This window comes from Numida meleagris, chromosome 18 (genome assembly GCF_002078875.1).
Source record: "Numida meleagris isolate 19003 breed g44 Domestic line chromosome 18, NumMel1.0, whole genome shotgun sequence".
NCBI classification, from domain to species: domain Eukaryota; kingdom Metazoa; phylum Chordata; class Aves; order Galliformes; family Numididae; genus Numida; species Numida meleagris.
The window spans coordinates 2,809,811-2,833,463 of NC_034426.1; the positions used below are offsets into that span (position 1 = coordinate 2,809,811).

The 23,653-nt window shown below is 47.8% G+C and overlaps 1 protein-coding gene across 4 annotated transcripts in view; it reads right to left on the minus strand.

The window, feature by feature from the left end:
* The window catches only part of CLIP2 (CAP-Gly domain containing linker protein 2), a 60,354-nt gene that overhangs the window by 24,772 nt on the left and 11,929 nt on the right, over positions 1-23,653 (minus strand). For all 4 annotated transcript variants that reach the window (XR_002443995.1, XM_021415639.1, XM_021415638.1 and 1 more), the window contains exons 2-4: positions 23,315-23,535; positions 9,559-10,097; positions 1,419-1,543 (exon numbers count right to left, since the gene is read on the minus strand). Coding sequence is in view for 3 of the 4 variants with exons in the window: in XM_021415639.1 (XP_021271314.1) it covers positions 1,419-1,543; positions 9,559-10,097; positions 23,315-23,426 (776 nt within the window). In the remaining variant the exon portion in view is untranslated. The remainder of the gene's footprint in view (positions 1-1,418; positions 1,544-9,558; positions 10,098-23,314; positions 23,536-23,653) is intronic.

The window sequence follows — 23,653 nt, forward strand, 5'->3', positions numbered from 1 at the left end:
AAAACCATGAAGGCTCAAGGGATGAGCAGGGCACGTGTTCTCTACTGCTAAATCTGCACCATTGGCTGGGATGCCTTACAGACTCCCCTCAATTTCTCCTCTTCAATCAGAAACTCTGAATTCTTTCCCATTCCCTGATCTCTGCCACGGAATCCATCGTTCCTGCTCTTGATAAGATGTGAGATGGAAGAGGAGCTTTGCAGGCACGAAACACAACACAGCAAAAATAAAACCATGACGCAGCAGTTCTGCAAGGAAGATGGCTTTCAAAAAACAGCTTTTCAAAATACAGCAATAGAAGTGTGAGGACAAGAACCAGAGAGCACCCTGACCACTCGCATCTGCCTTCCACACATCCCATATGCACAAAGACAATAAATCATTTCTTGACAACTTGAAGATTAAGCCTAGAGATAATTTATTTTGTGTGATAAAGAAAGCGGGGACTTGGATCCACTCCATGACATTCTGATTCTTTTCTTTTGAGAATAGGCTGGAACTCAGCCATCTGCTGCCAATCATCTACTGCTTTCTTGCCCTGACATTGAACAAGGCAGCGTTTCTCTGATTTTAAATGAGAACATATGACTGCTGATTCAACACAAGAAATCATTATTACAGAACCTGAGATCTAACAGTGGAGGAACTCTCAGTTCCTGAGCAGTTTCAAAGTTAAACCACACTTTTAATGTGAGATTCCCTTAAGAAGCTCCAAGAAATCAGCTGTACTTCCCCTGAAAGGGGCTCATGAAGGATAGGAAATCAGTTCCACCTGTGTTGGATGAGGGTCAAAGCACTGCTAAGTAACTCAGATCTGAATGCTGCCAAACTCAGGATGTGAGGCTGGGGGCACTCCCTCATCTAACTTCTATGTGAACAGAAACACCACTGCTTGGGAAGCTTGCTGGGTGTCCCTGCCACTGCTTGGGAAGCTTGCTGGGTGTCCCTGCCTAGTTATCCAGATACAGCAAGTGCCTTTTTGAAAGGAAAATAGTGGAAGAGTCCATTGAGTCAGAGGTGGTAAGATCCATCAGCAAATAGCTGTCACTATATCAGGAAAAATTTCTTCTCGGAACGAGTGGTGGCACAGGCTGTGCAGGGAGGTGGTGGAGGTGTTCCAGAGCCATGGAGATGTGGCACTGAGGGACGTGCTCAGCGAGCATGGTAGGAATGGGATGGGGTTGGACTCAGGGATCTTAGTGGTCTTTTCCAACCCTAATGATTCTATGATTCATGCTACAGAATTACTACAAGAACAGATGACGACCAAGAAAGCAAGAACTGGACTCCTCCTCCTACCCCACCACGTCCAGCCAAGCACTCCAGCCCTTCCTCCCAGCCCCGAATGGTGTTAGGTGCCATCCCCCAGGAGCTGGTGGGACCCCACGTGCCCAGGCTGGGCTTGGGGTGCTCAGTACCTCGTCCCAGCCACGGCCCCGTCGTTCTTCCCCAGGGGCTCGTCCAGCTCCACACCACACCACTCTCCTTTGGCAAAATCTGTCTCTCCCACGTAGCGCACAACTCCCGTCTTCGTCCCACCGACCTGTTGGGGATAAAACACTGAGGGTTAGAGGCAAACACTGGCTTTACTGCAGGTCAGCTAAGGCTGGGACAGCCACGGAGAAGGGGGAAAAAAAAAAATCTATTGGATTTTCCAATTTAGATGTAATGAAACCAGAACAGATAGTTCTCATACCAAAGTCTCCTGGCACTAAAGATCTCTCTCCCAACTACAAGCAAATCTCCCACTTTTTGACATGCCTATCTGGGAGGTGTCAGGACAAATACAATGAGAACATCAACTAATTGCATACGGTTGCTTGTCAGGCCTTGAAGGAGTTCAGCCCTCCAAGCACAACCTTCTGCAAAGAACGAACATCAGCACTAATGGGGTTTCAGTTCTCTGCTCTTTTAGCCGGCAGCTCTGCGACAGGATTTCAAAGGGATAATCTGAGGCAGCACTGCTCGTCAGTTCATCCCCATGTAGGGTTTGCTAGCACATAGCCAACAGCCCTTCCAGCAAACCTCTCAAAATAAAGATATTCTGTTCAGAAAGAGCTCTGCTTTTACCTACGCATCCTACATCAATTCACTGAGTTAGTATGCTATGTGAAAAAAGGTCTCATTGTACTGCAAGGCGTCAGCTACCACCTGGTTTTCCACTCCCACCATGGAGATGCAAGAATAAATCACACCTTTTGCTCCCATATGTACACTTAAAACTTTCAATGTGCAGGTTAGACCTCAAGTCAGGAATGTACAAAGCCATGTTTTGATCACTGCAATGAGAACCCGTTTCACTGAGCAGCAGCTCTACCAGCTGCCTCTATCTTTATACCTGTGGGTTTCATTTGATATTTGTGCTGAGATAAGAAAGATGGAGAAGTAGGAGGGATGTTTGAAGGATTCAAGTGAATCAGAACATAATTTAAGCCTTTTTCGGCCTCTTCTAAGCCTGTGTTCAAGGGAGAAGCTTAATAATCTTAAAATTAAATCTACAGCTTTTATCTTCAATGACTGGTGGTTATTAATTTTCTTAATATTGAATTTTACATTAACAGGTATCCACAAAATAATATTATCCTACAGAAAACAGTGACAGAGGAACACATCCTCCAGTTTCATGTATTCTGGGCTGGGGATGTAGCAGGTTTACCAATTCTTAATCACTAAATATCCTGAAAATGGTTTATGCCAACAGAAATGAGTGTTCCCAACCTAAAAATAACCACACCTGAAAGAGCACAGCTCTGTAGGATGGGTCCTACCCCACGTCCTGGGAGGCCGAGCTGCACACAGCTCGAGTTTGTCTTCTGTAATTTCTCTCACTAGGAATTTAGCAAAGTGTTACTTATGGACAAAACTCTGTTAATGTTCCATTCACTGCAGGAAGGAGGAAAAGCATCACAAGGAAGCTTTCAGGTTCTACACTGTGCCCAGGAGTGAAATGGTTTAATTCCAGTATTGAGTATTTGGCCAGTTATGGGTTCAAACAATCTCAGTAAAATTCTTTACTCATGGCCAGGCAGCAGTTCTCTTTTTGACTTATTGAGTTTGGACAGATTTATTCTCAATATTAATGCAACTAATACATTTCTTGAGCTGCAAGTTGAATTCAGTGGAGCTGTAATTCATCTTAATATCATTTATAGGAATTGAACACTTCTGGGAGGCTCCCTCAAAAAACCTGATGAACTCCCTCCATCAGCGTGATTCTTACCATACTGCTCTGGGGCCTCTACAAAGGGCCACTTCCAAACAGCAAAGAAAGTCAAGGAATGGATAGGTTGGAAGAGCCCTCAGAGACCATCCAGCTCCAATCCCCAGCCGTGGGCTGGACAACCTGAGCTGGTGGGGGCACCCAGGGCCCATCCATGGCCCATCCATGGCCTTGGGCACCCACAGCTCTCTGGGCAAAGAACTCCCCCAGATGGCAACGTGATTCCTTGCTCATAACGCATTTTATTTTTCTCCTTTAAGAGTTATTCTGTCATACTCGCATGGCAGCCCATGGTGAACCTCCCAACTTTTGGCAGACACGCACAAACTCTCATGGATGGAGAGCCTCAAAAATTCATCCGGAGCAGACATGCGGATTTATTTAGTCCTGATAATCTGTTAACGCTGCTAAAATGAACAATGCGTTTCGGAAAAAGCCAGCTGGCAGGTCGTATCAGCGCACAGAGCAAATGGGCTCATCCAAACAGAAGAGTTTGTTTCTGTCACACCCTTCTACAAATCAGAAGTATCACCTTGGGAGGAAGACAGAAGCAGTGCCTCTACAAAAAAACCAACTGCCTATAACTCCCCACCTGGCACAGTACTCAGGGCCACAAACACCTCCAGCGCTGAGCGTACGGAGCTCAAGCCAAGTTGGACAGGGCAACCCAACGCTCAGCTGCACCCGGCACAGGTCAGACATGCCACGGCTTCGTAGAATTGACATTTCATTCAAAAAAATGAACACAACTCCCAAATCCTTTCAGAAGAGCTCTGAAGTCACTTAACCAAGGTGACTCTACTGTCCCAGCTTTCTCTGCTTCAGGTGAAAATTTAAATCAAGCTCACCGTGGTCCATCCCTTCCAGACGGATGGGAGTAGGCTCAGAACCCTGTGCCTCTAATTTCTTGGCAAGCTCAGAGCCAGACTCAGCTCCCTTTCCATGCCTCTGTCCAGAGATCTGTTTTTTGACCTCCTCAATGAAAACTCCCCAGTAGTCTCAAGAAAGTCTCAGGCTTGACCTTCAGAACGACGCGAAGCCACAGATACATAATGGTTCTGTATCCTTCAGAGTGCGTGAGAAAAGCACTGCAGTCACCAAAGAGGTCCACCCACCTTCCTGCTATCTGTAGTATCACTGACATCCCATTTTACTACGGCTTTCTCATCCAAATGACAAAATTGGATTCAGACCAGTATCCCAGGGCTGGAAAGACAATGATGTTGATCCTCCCAGACACTGTCTTCATCAGAGCCACTAATGTATCATCTAAACAATTTGCCCAATTAGCACCAGGCCATGTTTTGATCTGGCTGCTGCAGGTCTGACTCCTGCCATCCGCATTTGCTCTTTTCCCTTTCATCCTTCCTGCTGCACCCCACAGCTCTTTTGCTCTCAGCAAGAACCTCAACCCAGGGCCTGTGAATGATGCACTGCTTGCAATTCACTGCAATACTCCTCAGAGAGAGAGGAAAAAAGGCCAAAAATGCTATAATTCAGGTCAACAGGGACTGTTCTCCACAGTGTCAGGCACAGTTCACAGGCAGCAGACCCCTGCTTGAGCACATCCCCAGGCAGAAATCACAGAGAAAATGCTGTGCTGCCTGCTCATAAATCTCATACCCCATCTCCATTCGTTTTCTCTGCTGCTTTCCAAGCCATTCCCACAAGGCAAGGCTGCTAACCAAGGTGGGAACATACACACACACAAGCACAATGTAATGACACATCTGCGCTTTCTTTATCCAGAAGACCATCATGCAATCATGCAATATCCCAAGTTGGAAGGGACCCATAACGATCATTGAATCCAACTCCTGGCCTCACATAGGACCACCCGAAAATCAGCCCTTGTGTCTGAGAGCTACAGATACGCTATAGGGTGATGGGCACCTTGCCCCATGGCTAGTGAGCACCTCCATGCACAACGTGACACCAATTCCCCAACCAATGTTCACAGCTTAGAGTGCGGGTGCCCAAACTTTTGGCTTGCCTGGGCCACACCGAGTGAAGAGGAATCGTCTTGGGATTGCCAGCTATTTTTAATGAGCAGCACGTGAGCTGCTGTTGTTACTCTACACCGACACTGGATGATACCAACAAGAACTGGAGACCATCTTTATTGGAGGAGAGCTGTTTGCTCCTGTTTGAGGGGTAGGCTTTACCCAGCACTAAGCTGAAGCAGCCATCCTTTCCCTTAGACGGGCATTTGCCTTTTCCTCGTGCTCATCTCAGGAGCCTATTTCTATTGAGCTGCCTGCTTCCCAGCTGTGTGCCATTTAGCTCTTCCAAGCGCCAATGGCAGAAGATTATCACACAGGACCTGACTTAAAGAAAGTGCTTTTAGCAGAAGCATGGTAGTTTGCATCCAGACCCTTCAGATCATGGGAAATAACTAGAAATAACTACCTGTAAATACAGGGAGATAAACACACACCTACGGGCAGTGCATGTCAGCACTTTTTGGGGGGGTACATCCCAGCTGGCAGCCAGGCAGAGCACTCAGGCATTCAGGGTAAGGTGGAGATCTGGCTCATGCTCAGGTGTGTCTGTAATCACAACTCAAGACACAGGAATTTTTATATTCTCTTTTAACCCAAACACTTACCTTTGGGGCTCGCCCATCCCCGCAGCACAGCACTGCTGACACAAGGCATCCGTGCACATTTATCTTTCAGGCAGCAGAGAGAAAATGATGCCCTCGGGATGCGGTGCAAGGGGAAAGCCTGCAATTACAGCATCCCCTCCTGAGGCTGCCTTTGATACCAAGTCCGCCCACGTTAATAATACAGTTTGCTCCACCGTGGGCCACTCGCAACTCTTATTTAATGACAAATATAGCACACAGAAGACAAACACTGGCCAGTGCATCGTCCTAGATGAATGGTTAGGAGGGTGTGTGCATGCATGAAAAGCCTCCAAGGGTTAACATGGCAGCAGGACAAGGCAGTAGCTTTTTATTTAGGGGCTGTTATCTCTTAGTTTCACCAAGTTCCTCTGTTCCTTCCTAATACCCCACTTGCCTCCACCGCAGCAAGACCTCAGTCCCAGGACTGACACAGCTCAAAGCAAGCTGCCAGCAGAGCTCGTGGCTGTCTCTGCCCAAGGAGAGAGGCAAAGGCTGCAATTCCCCTCGCTGGGAGCTGCTGGTGGCAAGGATTTCTCACTGAGTATAGGCTTTCTGCAGCTCCAGGCTGGGGTGTATGTTTGCATGGGGTGCTAGAGAAGAGGACAGGATTAGTTTACAAATGAGAATTTTCTGCCATTTACCAAGAGCCAGAGGAGGCAATACACCGCCAGCAAAAACCACTCTGCAGCATGCAGAGGAGAAAATGACTGCTACCAAATGCCTAGGGTGAGCCCAGGGCTTCTTTCCAGCAGCCAAAGCCGCCTGCCACCACAGCAAGGCTCCATCACATCCCACCTCCAGTGCTGCATCTACTGCAGCAGCAACTGCAGCTTCAGCATCCTCCAAGTTCTGGCAACATCACAACCACAGAACCCATCTGAAGAGCATCTGGGGCAGCACTCCACAGGAATACAGCCAATTAGGAAAGCCCTTAAGCAGTCGTGTTCATTACTACATTTCAGTACAGAACTGTGCAACCCCAGTTAGGGAACATAAGGATGATTAAAGGACAGAACATGTCTGTGAAAAGGATATTCTTTATTTAGACTTGCTTATAGAGAAGTCACCTCCTTCCCACCTTTCTTAAGCAAGCACTTTAGGGTGGAATGAGTTCAGCTGCTGAGCTGCCTCCCCCTCAAAGCATGTAAAATGCATTTTCTTAGGAAAAAAATACAGCAGAGATTCCTCTCAAGCAGAAAGTGCTCAATGCTCCATCTCTTTCCATCCGTTCTGTCCCTGGAGAAAGGCAGCAAGGCAGCCTCGCATTAACAGCGGCACTCCGGCAACTGGCACACTTTGGGAAGCTCCCTTCTCATTAAAGCAAAGGTTAATTGTTCCACACTCATCTGCCAGACCTCAAGAAATGAGTTCCATAGTATCACGGTGGAGGGCTTTTTTCACCTCTTTAATGCAATTTTTGCATCTCTGGGAAAAAGTCTGAGTTCGAAAGTGCCAAAGGCAAACATTATCTAATTCTTCTAGTGGAAAACTCCATTAGATGACTTTTAGCAACTGCTACAGTTGGAAAGGCTCTAAGAACAAAGCCACTGAAACGCAAAAATGGCTTAAGTCCATTATAGTTGGAAGACAAGTTAAAGAAAACGGACAGCAGAAGACAAGCAGGATGCAGAACGAGGTTGGCAGTGGCCAGGTGCCATCTCACACACCCAAAGGGCCCCTGCAACCTTCTGCTTTGGCAGCAGAGCCATTACAGACAACAGGTCCTGCTCCCACCTCAAGAGCCTTTGGTGCATCTCAACTGTCCCAACTGATGCCCAAAAATCACTTTCAAGAAACCTTCCAGGAACACGTGGGCTGAGAGTAATAAAGACAACTGAAATCAGACCAGGCTGGAGAGGACATGGCCTAAAGTCGACTCAAGGTTTGGGGCAGCTCAGGTTAACCCAGAATTATTGTGATGTCTCCACTACTAAATACATTTGCCAAGCACATACTACTGAACCACAGCAGTACGTGGTTTCCTGCTGTCATTCTTAGGACACGGTTAGTGGGCATGGTGGGGATGGGCTGACGGTTGGACTTGGTCATCTTAGTGGTCTTCTCCAACCTTAATGGTTCTAGGATTCTATCTGTTCCTTTCCCAGACCTCTGCTACTCCATGCAAACAGCTCCTGATATTTCTCTAAGCTGAGAGCTTCTGCTTGAGCCAGCGAGATGCCGAGCTTATTTCAGATTTGCTCTTTTGAAGTTATTTTTTTACAGTAACAAAGAACAGCACAAATTCTCTCTTACAACATCTGGGGTGGATAAGGCAGCAGGTTGGGAGGAAGGGCTTCCATTCCTTTATAAACAAACAAGCAGAACAACAACAAAAATAAAATCTAAACAAAGAAACAAAAAACAGAAGTCCAGGGAGAAAACCACCAACAGTTTCTATGACATGAGCATGCTGAAGTCCCAGTCTGCATATTTTGCTGCTTCTAAAAGGGGCAGCCCTCACTTGAGCACTCTCCCTCAAGAGGTAAAGGACAAGAGGGGAACAGACAAACCGATCAAAGGAGGACAGACTCCTAAGGTTGGTTTTTCCCTTGAGCTTATTAACATTGAACCATCGGTGTGTGTGTAAACAGAGCGTCTCTCCGCTCTCCCTGGGAGCAGTGGGGCCAGCTCCAGGGGCAATGCATCCACAGAGCCAAACCCCTGTCTGTAACCAGAGGGGAGGTTTGCCTACACTGCCCTGCTGTAACTACTGCTATTAGAACCACATGCCCCAAACACACTACACAGCTAACCTCAAATGGGAGCCAGGCTGTCCAGGATGCACAAAGACCAGCCCCTGGAACCTGTTGTCCCCATTGGCTAAAGTCATCTTCATCTTTCAGTTCCATGGATATTACAGTGGATAAAGTCAGAAGAGATGTGTGCTCTCATGCCAGCTCCTTCACAACATTTGATGTCACAGCATTCATCATTCACACTAAACAAAACTATTTTACAGACCTGCAGAATGAGACTGCTTTTGTCTGTGATGTTCTTTTCCTTCTCAGTCTCCACTGAAAAAACTACTCCTTTGCTAGGACAAACTTGCAATAAGCCATTTTAAAAGTATGCCACTTTGGCCCCAAAGCACCAGGTACTCTAAAACAACAGAAATCAGCTGCAGATAACCTATCCATCAGTGCAACATCCTGCCCTTTAATAAAAATAATTGCAAGTTTCTTTCCATCTGGGAAAGGACTTACCATCACATCCAATATCTTAAAAACTGAAGCACCAAAAGGGGAGTGACCAGCTACAGGAGATTCTTGCAGATGTTCAGAGTATGCATGAACACGTGCAACAAGGCACACGACTGCAAAGCCCTCAAAAGCCATGATACGCACCATTATGGAGAGTATTGCTGGGATAGAAAATAATATTTTTCGTGTTTCTCTCTCGTGTTTGAGTTACTCTTTCTCTGATGGCAATCTACTGCTCAGGGTTATCCCAGTACAGAAAGTACTCTGGAGTAAGTTTAAAAAACAACAAAAAAAGCAGATGTCCACAAGATGCAGTATCCCAAATAACAATTAATGCAGGAGTTCAAAGCCTGCTTGGCTGAGGCACCCTCTTCCCAATGCCGCATCCTGCCCCACATCAAACCACCACCCATCATCCTCCCCTCACCCCAAACCCAACCACAAGCACCCGGGGACGGGACAAACTCTTACCCTTCACCTATGGGAGGGTTACTCCACGATCAACTCACCAGCACGCGATCTCCGAGCCGCAAGTCCTTCTCCCCCTTCTTCACAGACCCACTGTCCGACAGGTTGGATCCCGACTCGTTGCCCGTCTTCATGGCGCTGTTGAGGACACTCTCCCGTAGGGGGATGACGCGAGTGGAGAGCGGCGGCGTGGCCGTCCCCGAGTGCAGGGACAAGTTCTGAGCCGTAAGCGAATCCACGGGGGGGACGTCGCTCCCCGAACCCTCAGCCACCGGCTGCCGCGTCAACTTGGACGGTCGCGTGAAAATCCCCTGCAGCGGTTGGCACTCGAAGTAGCGCACGCCTCCAACAGAGCCATCGTTCTTACCCACGGGGTCATCCAGCACGACCCCCGCCCACTGGCCCGGTGCAAATTGTGTCTCCCCAAGGTACTGGATCACTCCGGGCTTCACTCCGTTCACCCAGACGCGTTCGCCCACCACGAAGTCTCCCAGGAAGTCATCGCCCACCTCGGCAGCCTTCGACCCCGACTTCTCAGCGCTGGAGGTGGCGGCGGCACTTTGCTTGTGAAGAGGCGAGCCTGCAAACCAAGGGGAAAGAGGTTGATATGAGGAGGAATCCTACATCACAGAACCATCAGCACTGGAAAGACCACTAAGATCATCTAGTCCAACCATCAACCCATGCCTGTGATCATTCTAGACCACGTTGCTTAGTGTGGCAGCTTCCTTTTTCTTGGACACCTCCAGAGATGTTGACTCCATCACCTCCCTGGGCTGCCTGTGTCAATGCATCACTGCTCTTCCTGAGATTTTCTCCCCATATCCAACCTGAACCTCCCCTGGAGCAACCGATGGTCATCACCTCTCATCCTATGGCCATTACCTGGGAAAAAAAGGCCAACCCCCCACCTCACCACAACCTCCCTCCAGGGAGTTGTAGAGAGGCAGCCAAAACACCAGACAAGGGCATTTACATAAAGGAAACATCTGGAAACATGGCTCAGGTTGCAGATTTACGTCAGGCAAAGGTTAAACACTGGGCAACACCATTAACTACAAATCTTCCTTGGCAGAGAGGCAGTTTGAACAGAAATCTCCATACATTGCTGTTTCTACAGATCTCAAGCAAAATAAAGGACAGACTCCGTGTCATCATCCCCCTTTATAACATACATTTATTCCCAGTCCCATCACAGTACCGAAGGATATTTTGCATGGCAGTGTGAATAAGCTCAACAGAACAGGAGTACTGGGAGGTGCTTAAAAAAGGGGAACCAAGAACCGTGCCAAGGTCATCTATTTATCCCAAAAAAAGAGTGATGTTTTTGTGAACTCTACAGAACCACAGTCTGCATACAATAAACCCAAGCGTTGAGTGTCCCACTGGAGGACGTTAATGGCTCCTGTGGGATTCAACAGCTGCCTTTGCAAATTACTTGCTTTTCCCAGCTGCTGCCATGCCCTTTGCAGAGCAGAAGCCAGCAGCAAGCAGACACCTGGGGTATGTTCAATATAAACAGAGCATCTATAAACAGGAAGCATCTACAAACCCCTGCAAGCACAGCTCTTCCAAGGCTGACACGCAGCGTACAGAACTCAGACCTGCAATAAGGAATGCTCTTATTTCTACATCAGCTGCTCAAGCTGAAGCCAGACCTCCAAAGCTCTGCTTTGCTGGGAGAAGGAAAGCTGCAGATGATGCTGGAAATTCTCTCTCCCTTGTGGCTGTGTTCAGCATATCTGGGATTGGCCAAACTTCCCATAATACGAAGAGGGGCCCTTATAGAATCACAGAGTCACTACAGTTGGAATAGACCACTAAGATCATCTAGTCCAACCATCAACCCATCACCACCATGCCCACTAAACCATGACCCTTAGGTAGGTGGCTGCACCTGAAGGGTCAGCAACAACTCCAGTAAACAAGTTAGCAGTGACCCTACACTTGCTGACCCCAGTGACAAACTCTACCACAAACATTGTGCTTTCAGCCTAGGTCCCAGAGGAACTAAAATAAAGAGCATACGGATTTCATTAAAGCTTCCCTGAGTCAAAAGAGGGGGGTGGGCAACAGCTCTTGGACAGGGCAGGCAGAGAAAGCCTAACAGTGGCAGATGTGATCCAAACATGAATGCTTATCTGAACTATGAAATTCATCCAGCCTCAGCCATCACTGCTGCTCAGCCAGCACCATTTCCACAGCTCTTCCAGAAGTAATGGGTCTGACAGATCCAGTTCAGCTCCTGCACGGCCCAAAGAACACAAAGCTCTCAACCCAAAGTACTACAAGCTGTGCTAGAGGCCTGATGCCAGGGGAAAGAACAGAGCACCAGTGCTTTGGTGTTGGTATAAAAGAGTCTTTCAGTTGAATAGCCAGATATGGCTGCAGCGTTTTATCACCACAATGTCTACGGTCTGTATGGAGTCTCTCCCTTTTTCTAGGTATGAGAATAGCATAAATGAGAAACACAACTTCTACCCTGGTTTCAGCAGAGCACCGCTGACATGGCTGCAGCAGACACATGCAATGCACCAAGCAGAACAGCCACATTCAACCCTACTGAGCAGGGCACTGCAGGCTCAAAGTTTGGAGGGGCTGCATCTGGATTCCCAAAAGATCAAAGCTGTTCTCCCAGCCCAAGCAGAGCCGGAGTTTCAGCACACTAAGGGTCTTTACTACTGTTAATTAACAATCAAGACGTGGTTACAGCTCTCACAAACACCTCGGGGAAGTGGCTGCAATCACCCAACCCTTCAGAAGCACAGGAAGAAGGAAAGCTGCCCCAGGGCTGAACAAACACTGCAACACAACTTACACATCCAGCCCCACCTGCAAGAGCAAAAACCTCCAAAAATCGTCTCAGACAGAAGAAAGCAACATGGCAGTTTTCATTGGACTCCTGGTGCCACATAGCATACCAATAAAAGAAATGAAGCCAAAATTTTAATGGGACTTCATAGACTTTGTTCATTTTAGTTGCCTGCCAAACTGCAGTAATTACAGCATCTCAGAGAAAGTGTCTAATTACAGGTTCCTGAGGAGAGCATGCACTCAGAAGCATTATTATCCTTTAGCATAAGGCTGAACAATTCTAAGAGACAGCGTTGAAGTGAAGAACTGCCAGAAGGTTTACGTTCATTATGGCCATGGTGTAGGAACTTGGTATTCCAATACATGGCCTTCATTATCCATGCATAAAAATTACCAAGCCACCAACTTTCCTACAGCACAATTAAAAGGTTTAGTGCACTCTGTTTCCAGGGAAACCAACAATCACAGTGGTCAAACCAAACCCATTCTTCCTGCCTTCAGATCCGGTGGAGCTGTTCATTAGATGATCACACAACACCCAGATCAGGCTAAAAATCATAGAATCCTTAAAGTGGGAAGGGATTTTAAAGGCCATCTGGTCCCACTCCCTGCAATGCACAGGGACACCCACAGCTCCATCAGTGCTCAAAGCCCCATCCAGCCTGTCCTTGAGTATCTCCAGGGATGAGGCATCCACCGCCTCTCTGGGCAGCCTGTTCCTGTGCCAAACCACCACTATTGTAGAAAACTTCTTCCTTACATCTCATCTAAATATCCCCACTTTTGGTTTGAAACCATTTCCCTTTATCCTATCACTGCAATCTCTGCTGAATAGCCCGTCCCTTCTTTCTTACAGCCCCTCTTTAGTGAGAGCTAGGCCAAGCACTCATCCTCTCAGCCAAGTACCTAGCTGCCACCTCTTAAAGAAGGTGAAAGGTAGCAATGACTGATCTTTGATCCCAAGAGCATATTAGAATACCCCACAACAGAAATCAGCCAACAGCAGTGCTGGCTAATGGCTTTGCCCTCTGAGAGCTGACACCTGGGGTTACCCCTCCTAAAGGAGCCCAGTGGGAAGCCACCCAGGTGTTCCAAATTCCTGAGCTCCCGCCAGCCTACAGGCACCCAAACAGCTTCTCCATGCCTCCATCACATGGGCGTCCGCTTGTTCTGCTTGGACTCACCAACAAAGCAGGAAAGTTCCATGAAAAGCTGCTAACAGCAAAGCAACAGCACAGATCTCGGGTACAAAGTGGAGAACAGAGTTACACTAGAGAAATAAAACAACAACAAGAAAACCAACCCACCAATCTTGAGTACCGTCTGCTCCAACCCTCCTGCCAGCTTACCTTATGATGGTAAAGAAGAAATTCCTCCTCTTTCACCTCAAGGGTCACTGCCTCCCTCTCTGCTGCTCCATCCAACACGAACCTCGGTACACACAGCAGCTCCTGCCCCGCTCTGCTCCTTGCAGGCTCCGAGACACAGCACAGTGTGTGGGATCTCCTCCACTCGGGCTTTCTAGCTTTACAACCCTATTGTGCTCATTAGTCAAGCTCATTCTTTTCAATTTAAATGGTCTTCTGTAGGTCACAGCTTTCAGGGCTGAACAACAATTTATAAATCCAAGTCAGACACAGCATCCGCTAAACGCACATCTTATCCAACTCTAAATCTCGATCTTCCCTTTTGCTTTTGTAAGGCCAACGCAGCCCTGCAGCAGCCCTTTCTGTAAGCTCCTCCCATGTAGGGCTGATGCTGACCGGGCGCCCCGTGCTGTTGCAGGCACAGGAGCCAGACTAACTCCTCTAAACTCCGCACTGGTGAGGTTAAAGGTTTGGCTCTGAAGCTTCAGCCTGCTCACATGGCTCTCATTACCGTGACAATGAAAGCCATGTGTCTGAAATCCCCAGAGCATGGTACAGGAGCAAGAAACTCCCTTCAAACAAGCTCTGCTCCTTTCCTTCCGCTTCAGCTTTCCATCTGCCTGCAGCATCAGCAGGGATAACCTTCACGGCAAGATCCCCAACGAGACGCACAGCCTCGTGCTATGAGTGCCACCCATACCCAACGAAGCCCCGCATCCTCCAACCCATCCATGCCTTCCGACCTCCCACAGCACTCATTCCTTATCACTGGGTAACTGAAACAAAGAGAGAAAGGAAACTTGTTTCGGAAGGGGAGGAGGGAGAGGAAAAGAGCAATAGTTTAGCATGGGAAGCAGTGCACAGTGAGCGCTACCCGCGTATTTCCCACTCCCTGCAGAACTCTTTTGTCATCTCATGGCTCCAGAGATGCATGCCAGGCACCCCGACTGCCAACAGCATCAGAAACTCCACAGCCTATTGTGCTGCCATGGGAATCGGGAGACAGGCAGCTAATTGATAAAATGGAGGCACATTGGGTTTAAAAGAGGAAAAAAAGAAAAAAAGAAAGGAAAAAGATATCCCAGAGCAGTGCCTTGTGCCAGGAAGGGAGGGAAAAAGGAGAACACGCACTATATTTATTTACAGCAGAGCTATACAATGCCCCCAGAGAGGTCATTCCTTTGACATTTTGATTTCCAGGGTTTTTCTTGTTGCTGTTTTTGAGTTTGATTGTTTTTAAACACAAGGCAAACGAATAGGCCTGTACCTAATACAACACCAGCTAAGCCAATATCCCAAGTTGGAAGGGACCCATAACCATCATTGAATCCAACTCCTGGCCTCACATAGGACCACCCGAAAATCAGCCCATGTGTCTGAGAGCTACAGATAGGCTACAGGGTGATGGGCACCTTGCCCCATGGTTAGTGAGCACCTCCATGCACAACGTGACACCAATTCCCCAACCAATGGTCACAGCTTAGAGTGCGGGTGCCCAAACTTCTGGCTTGCCTGGGCCACACTGAGTGAAGAGGAATCGTCTTGGGCCACATAAATGTAGGCTGCTCCAAAAGTAATGCCTCCTATTTATTTCCGTGAAACTAACAATAGCTACAAAGAGCACAATAACACTGTTTGAAAGAACACATTCTCAGTCACAAAATACTATTTATCCACACAGTCGCTACCATTAGCTCTTCATTTTTGCTTGCAAAAATCTGTTACCAGTGGAGGTGACCGACTGTCATCACTGCTGGAACACACCACACTCCACCTCACTGGGGAAACACTGCAGGCCATGGCTCGGGCATGGCTGGCTTAGAGCACCCCACACAGGCAGGGAACAAAGGGCAGTCCAGAGAACCAGTTTAGAGAGACAAGCCTCAGCCCCTGCTGAATACAATGTCTGTTCTACCAGGCAAGAAACAAGGGGTCCAACCTGCTGCAAAGCCCAGAGCCGCCATCTGCACGGCCCTGTTTGGCTCAACGTGGCTCTCCAGGTTCCCACAGAGGGGATCGGAGCAGCTTGGATGACACAGAAGTGATATTGTTGGCAGCCAAGCAAAACCCAGCCCACACCGCTCTACCCAAATTCCAATTATTGAGCACAGCGACGAAGCAGCTGTTTCCTGCAAGATTTATCACGGCCTTTTCAAGCTGCAGGATAATGAAGAAAGAGAGAGGGAAGAGATGGCTGCAATGCTTCGCGGGGAATGGCCGAGTGCCTGGCAGCGCATTGTGGGAGGAAGCAGCCCCGGAGATTTATGGCTGACTAGGAAACAACGACTGAAAGCCCTCCAAGTTCAAAGCTGAAAAGTTGGGTCTGTAATGGCCTATCTCACGGGACACGAATGTAAGGGCTGGCATGGAGATGAACTCTGCATCTGGCACCCTGGAAATCTGTCGCCCCTGCTGTTCCCTGGAATAAGCCCCACTGTGCAGATATCGAGATCTGATGCGACTTGAACGTCACTGGAATAATACCTAGAAGAAAGCCTGTGATGAGGAGGAAAGGAAGGAGGACAATAAGAAACCAAATGGGAACTACGAATGAGCAAGCAACAGCAAATGGAAGCTGCTGCATAGTGGCTTTGCACTGAATGCAAGGAGGTGCCCATTGAGGCCAGTATTTGTCTTTGGGAGGCAGCTGGGAGGGCACTGAACCTCAGGCAGACAAACTGAACAAAGGCATTCCCATAAAGGTCTCATTCAGGAGGTGGCTGGTACGAAAGCTGCTCTGCCACGGGCGAGACGAGCGCTCTCGGTGCCCACTGGAGACAGCAGGGATGGAACTCTGGGTTCATAACAGCTACACTGGCTCAGATAACATCAGGCTGGCTGTTTCAGCACAGTTCTTAAACTGGGAGAAGGTATTTGTTATATGTCCGGGTTTTTTTTTTTTGTATAAACAATGGTATTTGAGAAAATATGCAAAGCAGACCATTCTTGGCAGCACAGGGCACAAGGGAAGCAACTAGCAAAACATGCACAAGATTTCTTTCACTGGGTGGTAATTAGCTTGCAGCATATGGAAGGATCTATTCATCAAGATTAGAGTATTATTTTTTACATAATTATTATTTTTAAAACCGTAAGTACATTCTTTCAGCATTCATGCTTCAATCTGTTATGTAGTATTTTCCAGTCCGAAAACAGAGCCCATCTATCAAACCCCTTTGCAAAGGGAAAGCACCCTGCTTTCCTGGAAAAGAACGCAAACAAAAATCCCATCACAATAAGGGTGTATCAAGCTCGACAGAATCATAAATTCATTAAGACTAGAAAAGACCTCTAGGTTCATCTAGACCAAGCATCCACCTACCACCAATACTGCCCACATCCCTCAGGGCCACATCTCCACGGCTCCTGAACACCTCTAGGGATGGTGACCCCCCCCCAATCCCCAGGCAGCCTGCGCCAGTGCCCGACCACTCTTTCAGAAGAAACAGAGCACCCATGCCTGCCCCAGCCTCCAGAAATAAAGCACAGACCCATCTGATAACTGAGGGCTAAAGTAATGCACGGTGCACTGAATAACAGGCTTCATTCTTTCCTAAATAAGTAACAAAATCACTAACTGGAACGCTCCAGTTGGAAGCATTATTCGCTTTATCGACTACAGCTGATCCTAACAGAAAATACAGTTTGCCATTTGAACAAAGCACTTAGCTGTAAAGACTCAATATGCCCCATCCACGAATCCCTCAAAGCAGTCACCTTACCCAGATCCCCGGGACTCAAACCCTTAAGAACTATGTGCTGCGAGAGTTAGAAAGCAGCTAGAAAGCACGGAGCCACAGTATCCCACGAGAACAGCAGGACTGGATGCACTTACATGAGATGAACTTGCAGGGGGTTCTGTACAGGGGACGGCTCGAGCGATGCACGGCGTGACACCGCCGTCCCCGAATCACCACTGTGCACGCACCTCTCCGTCCAGCAGCACCGCTGCAAGCTCAGCTCCTAGCACAAACGTGGCTTCCTAGAGACTTCTCTTTTCATATGAGCGTGCAAAAGCTCGGGATTGAGCTCAGCACAATGCCTGCAGGCCCCGCACATGTGTCCACGCAGTTGTCTGCGATTTCCTCGGCTGTGGGAATTTGTAAGGCAGAAGCGCGGTTCGGGGGGGTGCTGCCGCAGGAGCGCAGACAGCTGCTCTGAGCGAGCTGATCCGATGGCAAGCAGCAAGGAAAGAGGCAGACACGGGTCTTTAATGAGACGTTTATAAATGATTTCCCAGGCAGAGCTCTGGCGGTCGCACAGAGAGAGGAGCGGTCCCAGGACACCTTCAGAAGGGCAGAAATTTATCTTTGGTACCGAACGCTGCAAAGAGCGGCCGAGCAATCAAGCAGCAAGGCTTCCAACTCAGTTTGAGATTTCCCAGCCTTCAAGTGTAGGATTTTTTTGCTCGGGCATTGTTCCCACATAAAACCTATTCATAACGGGCTTTGCTGCTGTTCCTACAGCAAGTGAGAGATGAGCAGCCAAGCAGCACATTGCTCAAGCAGGTGTGTGCAGAAGGGCTCGTTCACTCAAAAGTGATGGAATTAGCTCATTGCCAGTGAGCTCTAAAATAGAAGGTACCTGAAAGCAGCCTAGCTTGTTCCATCAAGAGCAATAGCTACTTGGCAATCAGACTGGATCCAGACCAAGGATCAAGAGCAGCCAGTGCAAGGAACGTAATGAAGATGCTGCATGTGTGCAGCTTGGGATGCTGACTCACAGGACACAACCTGAGCAGCCATGCAGAGTGCCCCTACCACTAACAACTGAATCATACAATAGTTAAGGGTGGAAAAGACCACAAAGATCATTGAATCCTTCCCAGCTGGGGAAAGAAAGCTTAAATCACAGGGACTGGGAGAGCCTCATTCAGCTCTGGGTACAATGTAGACTCTGAGCAAAGGACTTACTCCAGATAGATAATGCACATTGCCAGCTCTTACATCATTCCAACGCTCAGATGATCCAGCAAAGCAAGAAAGTTGAATGGGATTTGGTTTGTTACAGTCAAAACCCCACAGGCTGGACATCTGTGGGAAGCAGATTTCCCTTCTCTGTGTCCTGCAAGGATCTGCTGATGCGGAGCAGGAGGGCACCCGGCCTCTGTGTGCCTTCAGCGCGTGCTCACATCTCGTTCTGCAGTGAGCGCACTGAATGTTTAAGGATTAACTCCATCCAATCCCGCTAAGAGCATCTCACGGTTAAGACAATTAAAATCAGACTCCCAGCCATCTCTAGATGTCATCTGCAAAGCTGATTAAACCAAGACGGATGCAATGCCGTCTTGTATTGCTTGGCATGCACCAAATCGCCTCCTTGGGAAAGGAGCAGCCCAAGGCCCCTCCCTTGTTCAAGAGACAAAGCAGAATGGGAGCAGGGGGTTACATACTGCGTGGCATCAGCCCCCTCCTGCACCACCAACACCTGCACTAAGCTGAATACAACCTTGATAAACGCTCCATAATCCATTGCCTCTCAACTTTCCAAACACCCCTAGCAGCAACCTGTTTCTGTTAGGTCCTAAATTAACAAGCCATCAATGCTCATCAGCGGTTTTTCCTTCTGTGCAGCCCTTGAAAACACACAGCTGTTTTCTTCCAGGTAACTTCCCGAGCAGGTGAGTGCTGTGTGCTGGATAGGTGGCTGTTACTGCAGATTGATAAATACCTGTTGATGTTGCAGCACCTAACCCAGAAATTCAAGTTGCTGTGTACACCACACAACAGACCCACGAAGATAAAGCAAAGCCCAATCAAATTTGACGGCTGCAGCACCAGTGTCTGTGTTCTGACTGCTGACCCAACTCGGGGAACATCCATTTGCGCTTGCAGCATGGATTTAATCGAGGGCTGACCCAAAGTGGCAAAACCAAATGTTTGCTGGTCATGGTAACAGGTTCAGCCCCCACGGCGTGGGGTCATTTCTCTCGATTTACTGGTGCACAACGCTCTAATATTCATCAAGAACCACAAAGCTTTGGATAGACAAGAAGCAGCTCCCTCTGTCTGTACTGCTCAACCAGCTGCTCCGGACACCACAACGCCATTGATTGTTTCAGCCAAACAGTAGTACAGTGTCTTTCATATTTATTTCAAAGTGAGAATTAATAGATTGGTGAATAAGAAAAAAAAAAAAAACCAGCCCTCCTTCTTGCAGCTCCATAAAAAGCCTAAACTAAGATAGTGACAAAACCTGTTGTAGCTAAAAAAAAAAAAAACCACACAGAACAAAGATTTCCCAACAGGGAATGGTAACAACAGCTCTAAGACCCCAAAACCTCTGTTCACACAGCCCAAAGCGAGCACTATGGCTGCACCCAGTTCCACCAGCAGCTACCACCAAAGCACAGCTCATCTGCACCGGGCTCAGAATGGATGCACTTCAATCTTGCAGACAGTGGCAGCAGTGTGGGTTTTTCTGCCTCTAGCAGATATGCCCCATTCCTGCCCAGCACAGTCTGCATGTAATGATTTTCCTTCTTTCCACCGCCCTTCTGCCAACATTCTTTGACTGAGGAAGAGATTTAAGAACCTCTCAGCGCAGACAAGAGCACCTCAGAGCAGCAGCACAGTAACTTGGTTGGAGAGGAAAGCCTTTCCCATAGATCTCATTCCCATCAGCTGGCTCCAGCATTCCCCTCACCTGTTCCAGCAGCTGGGAGGCTGTGTGGGCCCATTCATCACAGCTTCCATTCTCTCTCCATTCCACAGCTCCAGGCAAAAGCAGACTTTTCCCAGGAGGGGGTGGGATAGAAAATAAGATGTATGAGCTTTTTTTTTTTCCTTTTAGAAAAAAAAAACAAAATCCAAATGATATCTTGAGCCCTTCACAGTGTCCCACACCTTTTGCACAGAAACTTTGCACTCAGGGTTGAAGGTGGTAACATTCTTCAGTGGAAACACAGAGAATAGGCCAACACATCTGTGGGAAATGCTGTCCTCAGGCAGCTAGAGATGAATTTTCAGCCTGGTTTTAAGGAAAACAGTCACCAGAAAGAAGCAGAACTTATTTTTTCCATTGTTTCAGCTTTATGAAAGAGAAAGGGAGGGGGAGAGTCAGCACGGACACCACTCACTGAGGCGAATGTTTTCCAAGAGCCCATGCCAGGTGCCTCTCTCCTGCCGACTTCCAGTGGAAATACCCATTCAGCTCTAACTAAAATATACCACAAAAAGCCCACAAACCTTCCCAAACGTCAGGTCAGGAAGGAGACACAGTAAATCTCCACACTGAGAAAGTTCAAAGACAAGGAGGTGGTAAGAAACTGGGGAAACAGAGTAAGAGAGTCCAGCACAAAACTCAGATACACCATGCCCATTTTTCTCACTATGTCATATTGGGTCTTCACAAAGACACAAAGCCACGAACTGTGAATGTATACATACATGCACACACATCTCACATTTCTATCAATCATATTTTTTTGCTATCTAATTTGTGAGCTGCCAAGAGTACACAGAAGCACTCAGCAAGGTACATCTCCACTGCCTGGAAAAGGAAGAGATGAGAGATGGATGAGACTCTTGACTTTCTACAAAAGAACGTGAACAGAATATTAACATAAGAAGCAAAGCACCTCTGCATATTCCAAATTAAGAATAAAAGAAAGCATATTTCCTAGCATTTTTGCAAAGAAGGCTTACGGGAAGGCACGAGGAAGAAAAGTTGAAGCATCCCAATGTTTATTTGCATTGAATGGTTTTCTGACAACTCTCAGGTACAACTGAGGAATGAGCACCTTCCCTCCATTCCCCATTTGGAAGACTCAGCCCATATACAGGGCCTTCCTGAGCCAGCCCCAGGTTACTGAAGGCAAGAGGCAGCTCAGAGCCAGCAGATCGTACACCACTGCATTTTAATTCTGCACTTTAACAGATCCGTGGTTTTATTTTCTATTGTATTTCAAGCTTTGAAGACTTCTTTTTCCCCCTGCTACTCCCTGCACTGCGGCTGGGCCCTGCCCCCCAGCGATGACTCCGCTCTGTCCCGGCTTTGCTGAGCATCCCATGCTGATAGATGGCTGCGACCGAACAAGGCACAAAAGCTGCAGCAAACAAGTGCTGCATTCAGCACAGCAGTCCCAGCAGCCCCCAGTGCTGCCCTCCGCGATGACTCCTCCATCCTGCAACACACGCACTGTGTTTGCTGGGACGCTTCAGTGCAAAGCCTCAGAGGGAAATGACAGGCCTGGGGTCTGCTCCCTCAGCTTTTCTAAGGATAAAAGTCAACTGAAAGCAGCTCCACACCAAACACAACTGTAAATTCACCATGCCTTGAGAGATTCACACCCAGTGGCTAATTAGTCACTTCACTCGACTCCTAAGAGTTCATTTCTCAGCCACAGCTAAGAAACAAGGAGAAAAAATGGGGGGGAAATACAGAAATGGATCTGGGGAACAACTTCAAAATAAACTTACAAACCCCATCCTAAGAACTTCCTTCATCAATCTGAGCTTCCCTCTAGCAGACAGATAAGGAGGCTTTTATTTTCTTTGATTTGGATGCTAAATTAAGACACGACTCTAATATTAAAACCCAGTAGAGACAAGTCCCCAGCTGAGAAAAAAAACAGCGATGCTGCATTCTCTACTGGGAAGGATCTCAACTTCAGCCCATAATCTCATGTGGTGACCAGCCCCTCAAACAACACCTTGCACACGTACCAAAGACAAGTTAGAACTGTGGTTCTTACAATACTGTTCGAAGAAAGAACAGGAGAGACGATGTATGCCCATACCAGTCACTTGAGGAGAAAGCTCAGCTGAAGAAACCCACGAGCAGAGCGTAGCCCCTGCTGTGTGGTAACGAAGCACAGCCAAGTTTGCTCAACATCGAGCAGAGGAATTCCATGCAAAGACCCCACATACCTCACAAAGCAAAACAAAAACCACAGCAGTCAAAACAGCCAGAAAAAGTGCTAAACAACATGCAAACTCTTTTCAAGTGTTACTCATATGGCAGTCTGTATAGCTTGTGTATACTCTGGATATAAATGGACAATAAAACATGTACTTGTGTCTAGGTAAACCACTGCTGATATCCCAGCGTTTTCAATGATTCTGTTAAAACAAAGGCACTAATTTGAGATAACTAGCACAGGGCAAATAACCTTGCTTGGTTCTCACTCCAACATTACCACAGACCAGAAGCAATGGCTGTAGGACAGTGTTTAAGAAGGCCAAGGGTGAGGTTCCCATCTGCATAAGTATTACCAACTCTTCTTCATGTATGTAGAAGTACTCATACATTTCCCTCTCCGTCTTGCAGTTGACTGAAAAGCACAACAGCAGGGCAACCTTGTGGCTAAAAAACCACCGTCAACTAAAAGTGCCCAAACTTGGGCTGGGGGATACACATGTTGGTGATCCCATGCTTTGTGGCCATGTCCAACTGCCAGAGCACTCACACCCATACCAAAACAATCCAGACAGGAGACATCACCTGGACAAGTGAGGACATCTAACCACCCCTTCGTATTTGTTTTGATCCATGCTCAGGATCAATCTCCTTACAAGATGAGCCATTTCTCATCCTACTGAGCACCACTGGATCTTCACCTTTAAACCTGGTCATCACTTGGCTCAGCCCGTGCCTCCATTGATCGAGTCCTTACCTTCCTTTGTACCAGTGGTGACAGTTGCTGCTGCCGTCCCTGATGCCCGTCCCACCGGGCTGGAGTGCTTCCCTGCCCTGCCAGGGATTTTAAGTCCACTTGGCTTCAGCATGGCTGCTGCCTCTGTATCTCAGGTTGGTGCTACCAGAGTTTCCAAGTGCTGTCCTGCTGTCAGCGCTCAGGCTCCTCGATGCTGGGCCTCTCCTTCCATCGCCACAGACCTAGGGGGGAAGAGCACAAGGAAGTCAGAGAGATAAGGTAGGTAACATGATCTTTTTTTTCCCCCCTGCACCTGTAAAATGAGGGAGATTTCCTTTGTCTCCCATTTTCACATTACAC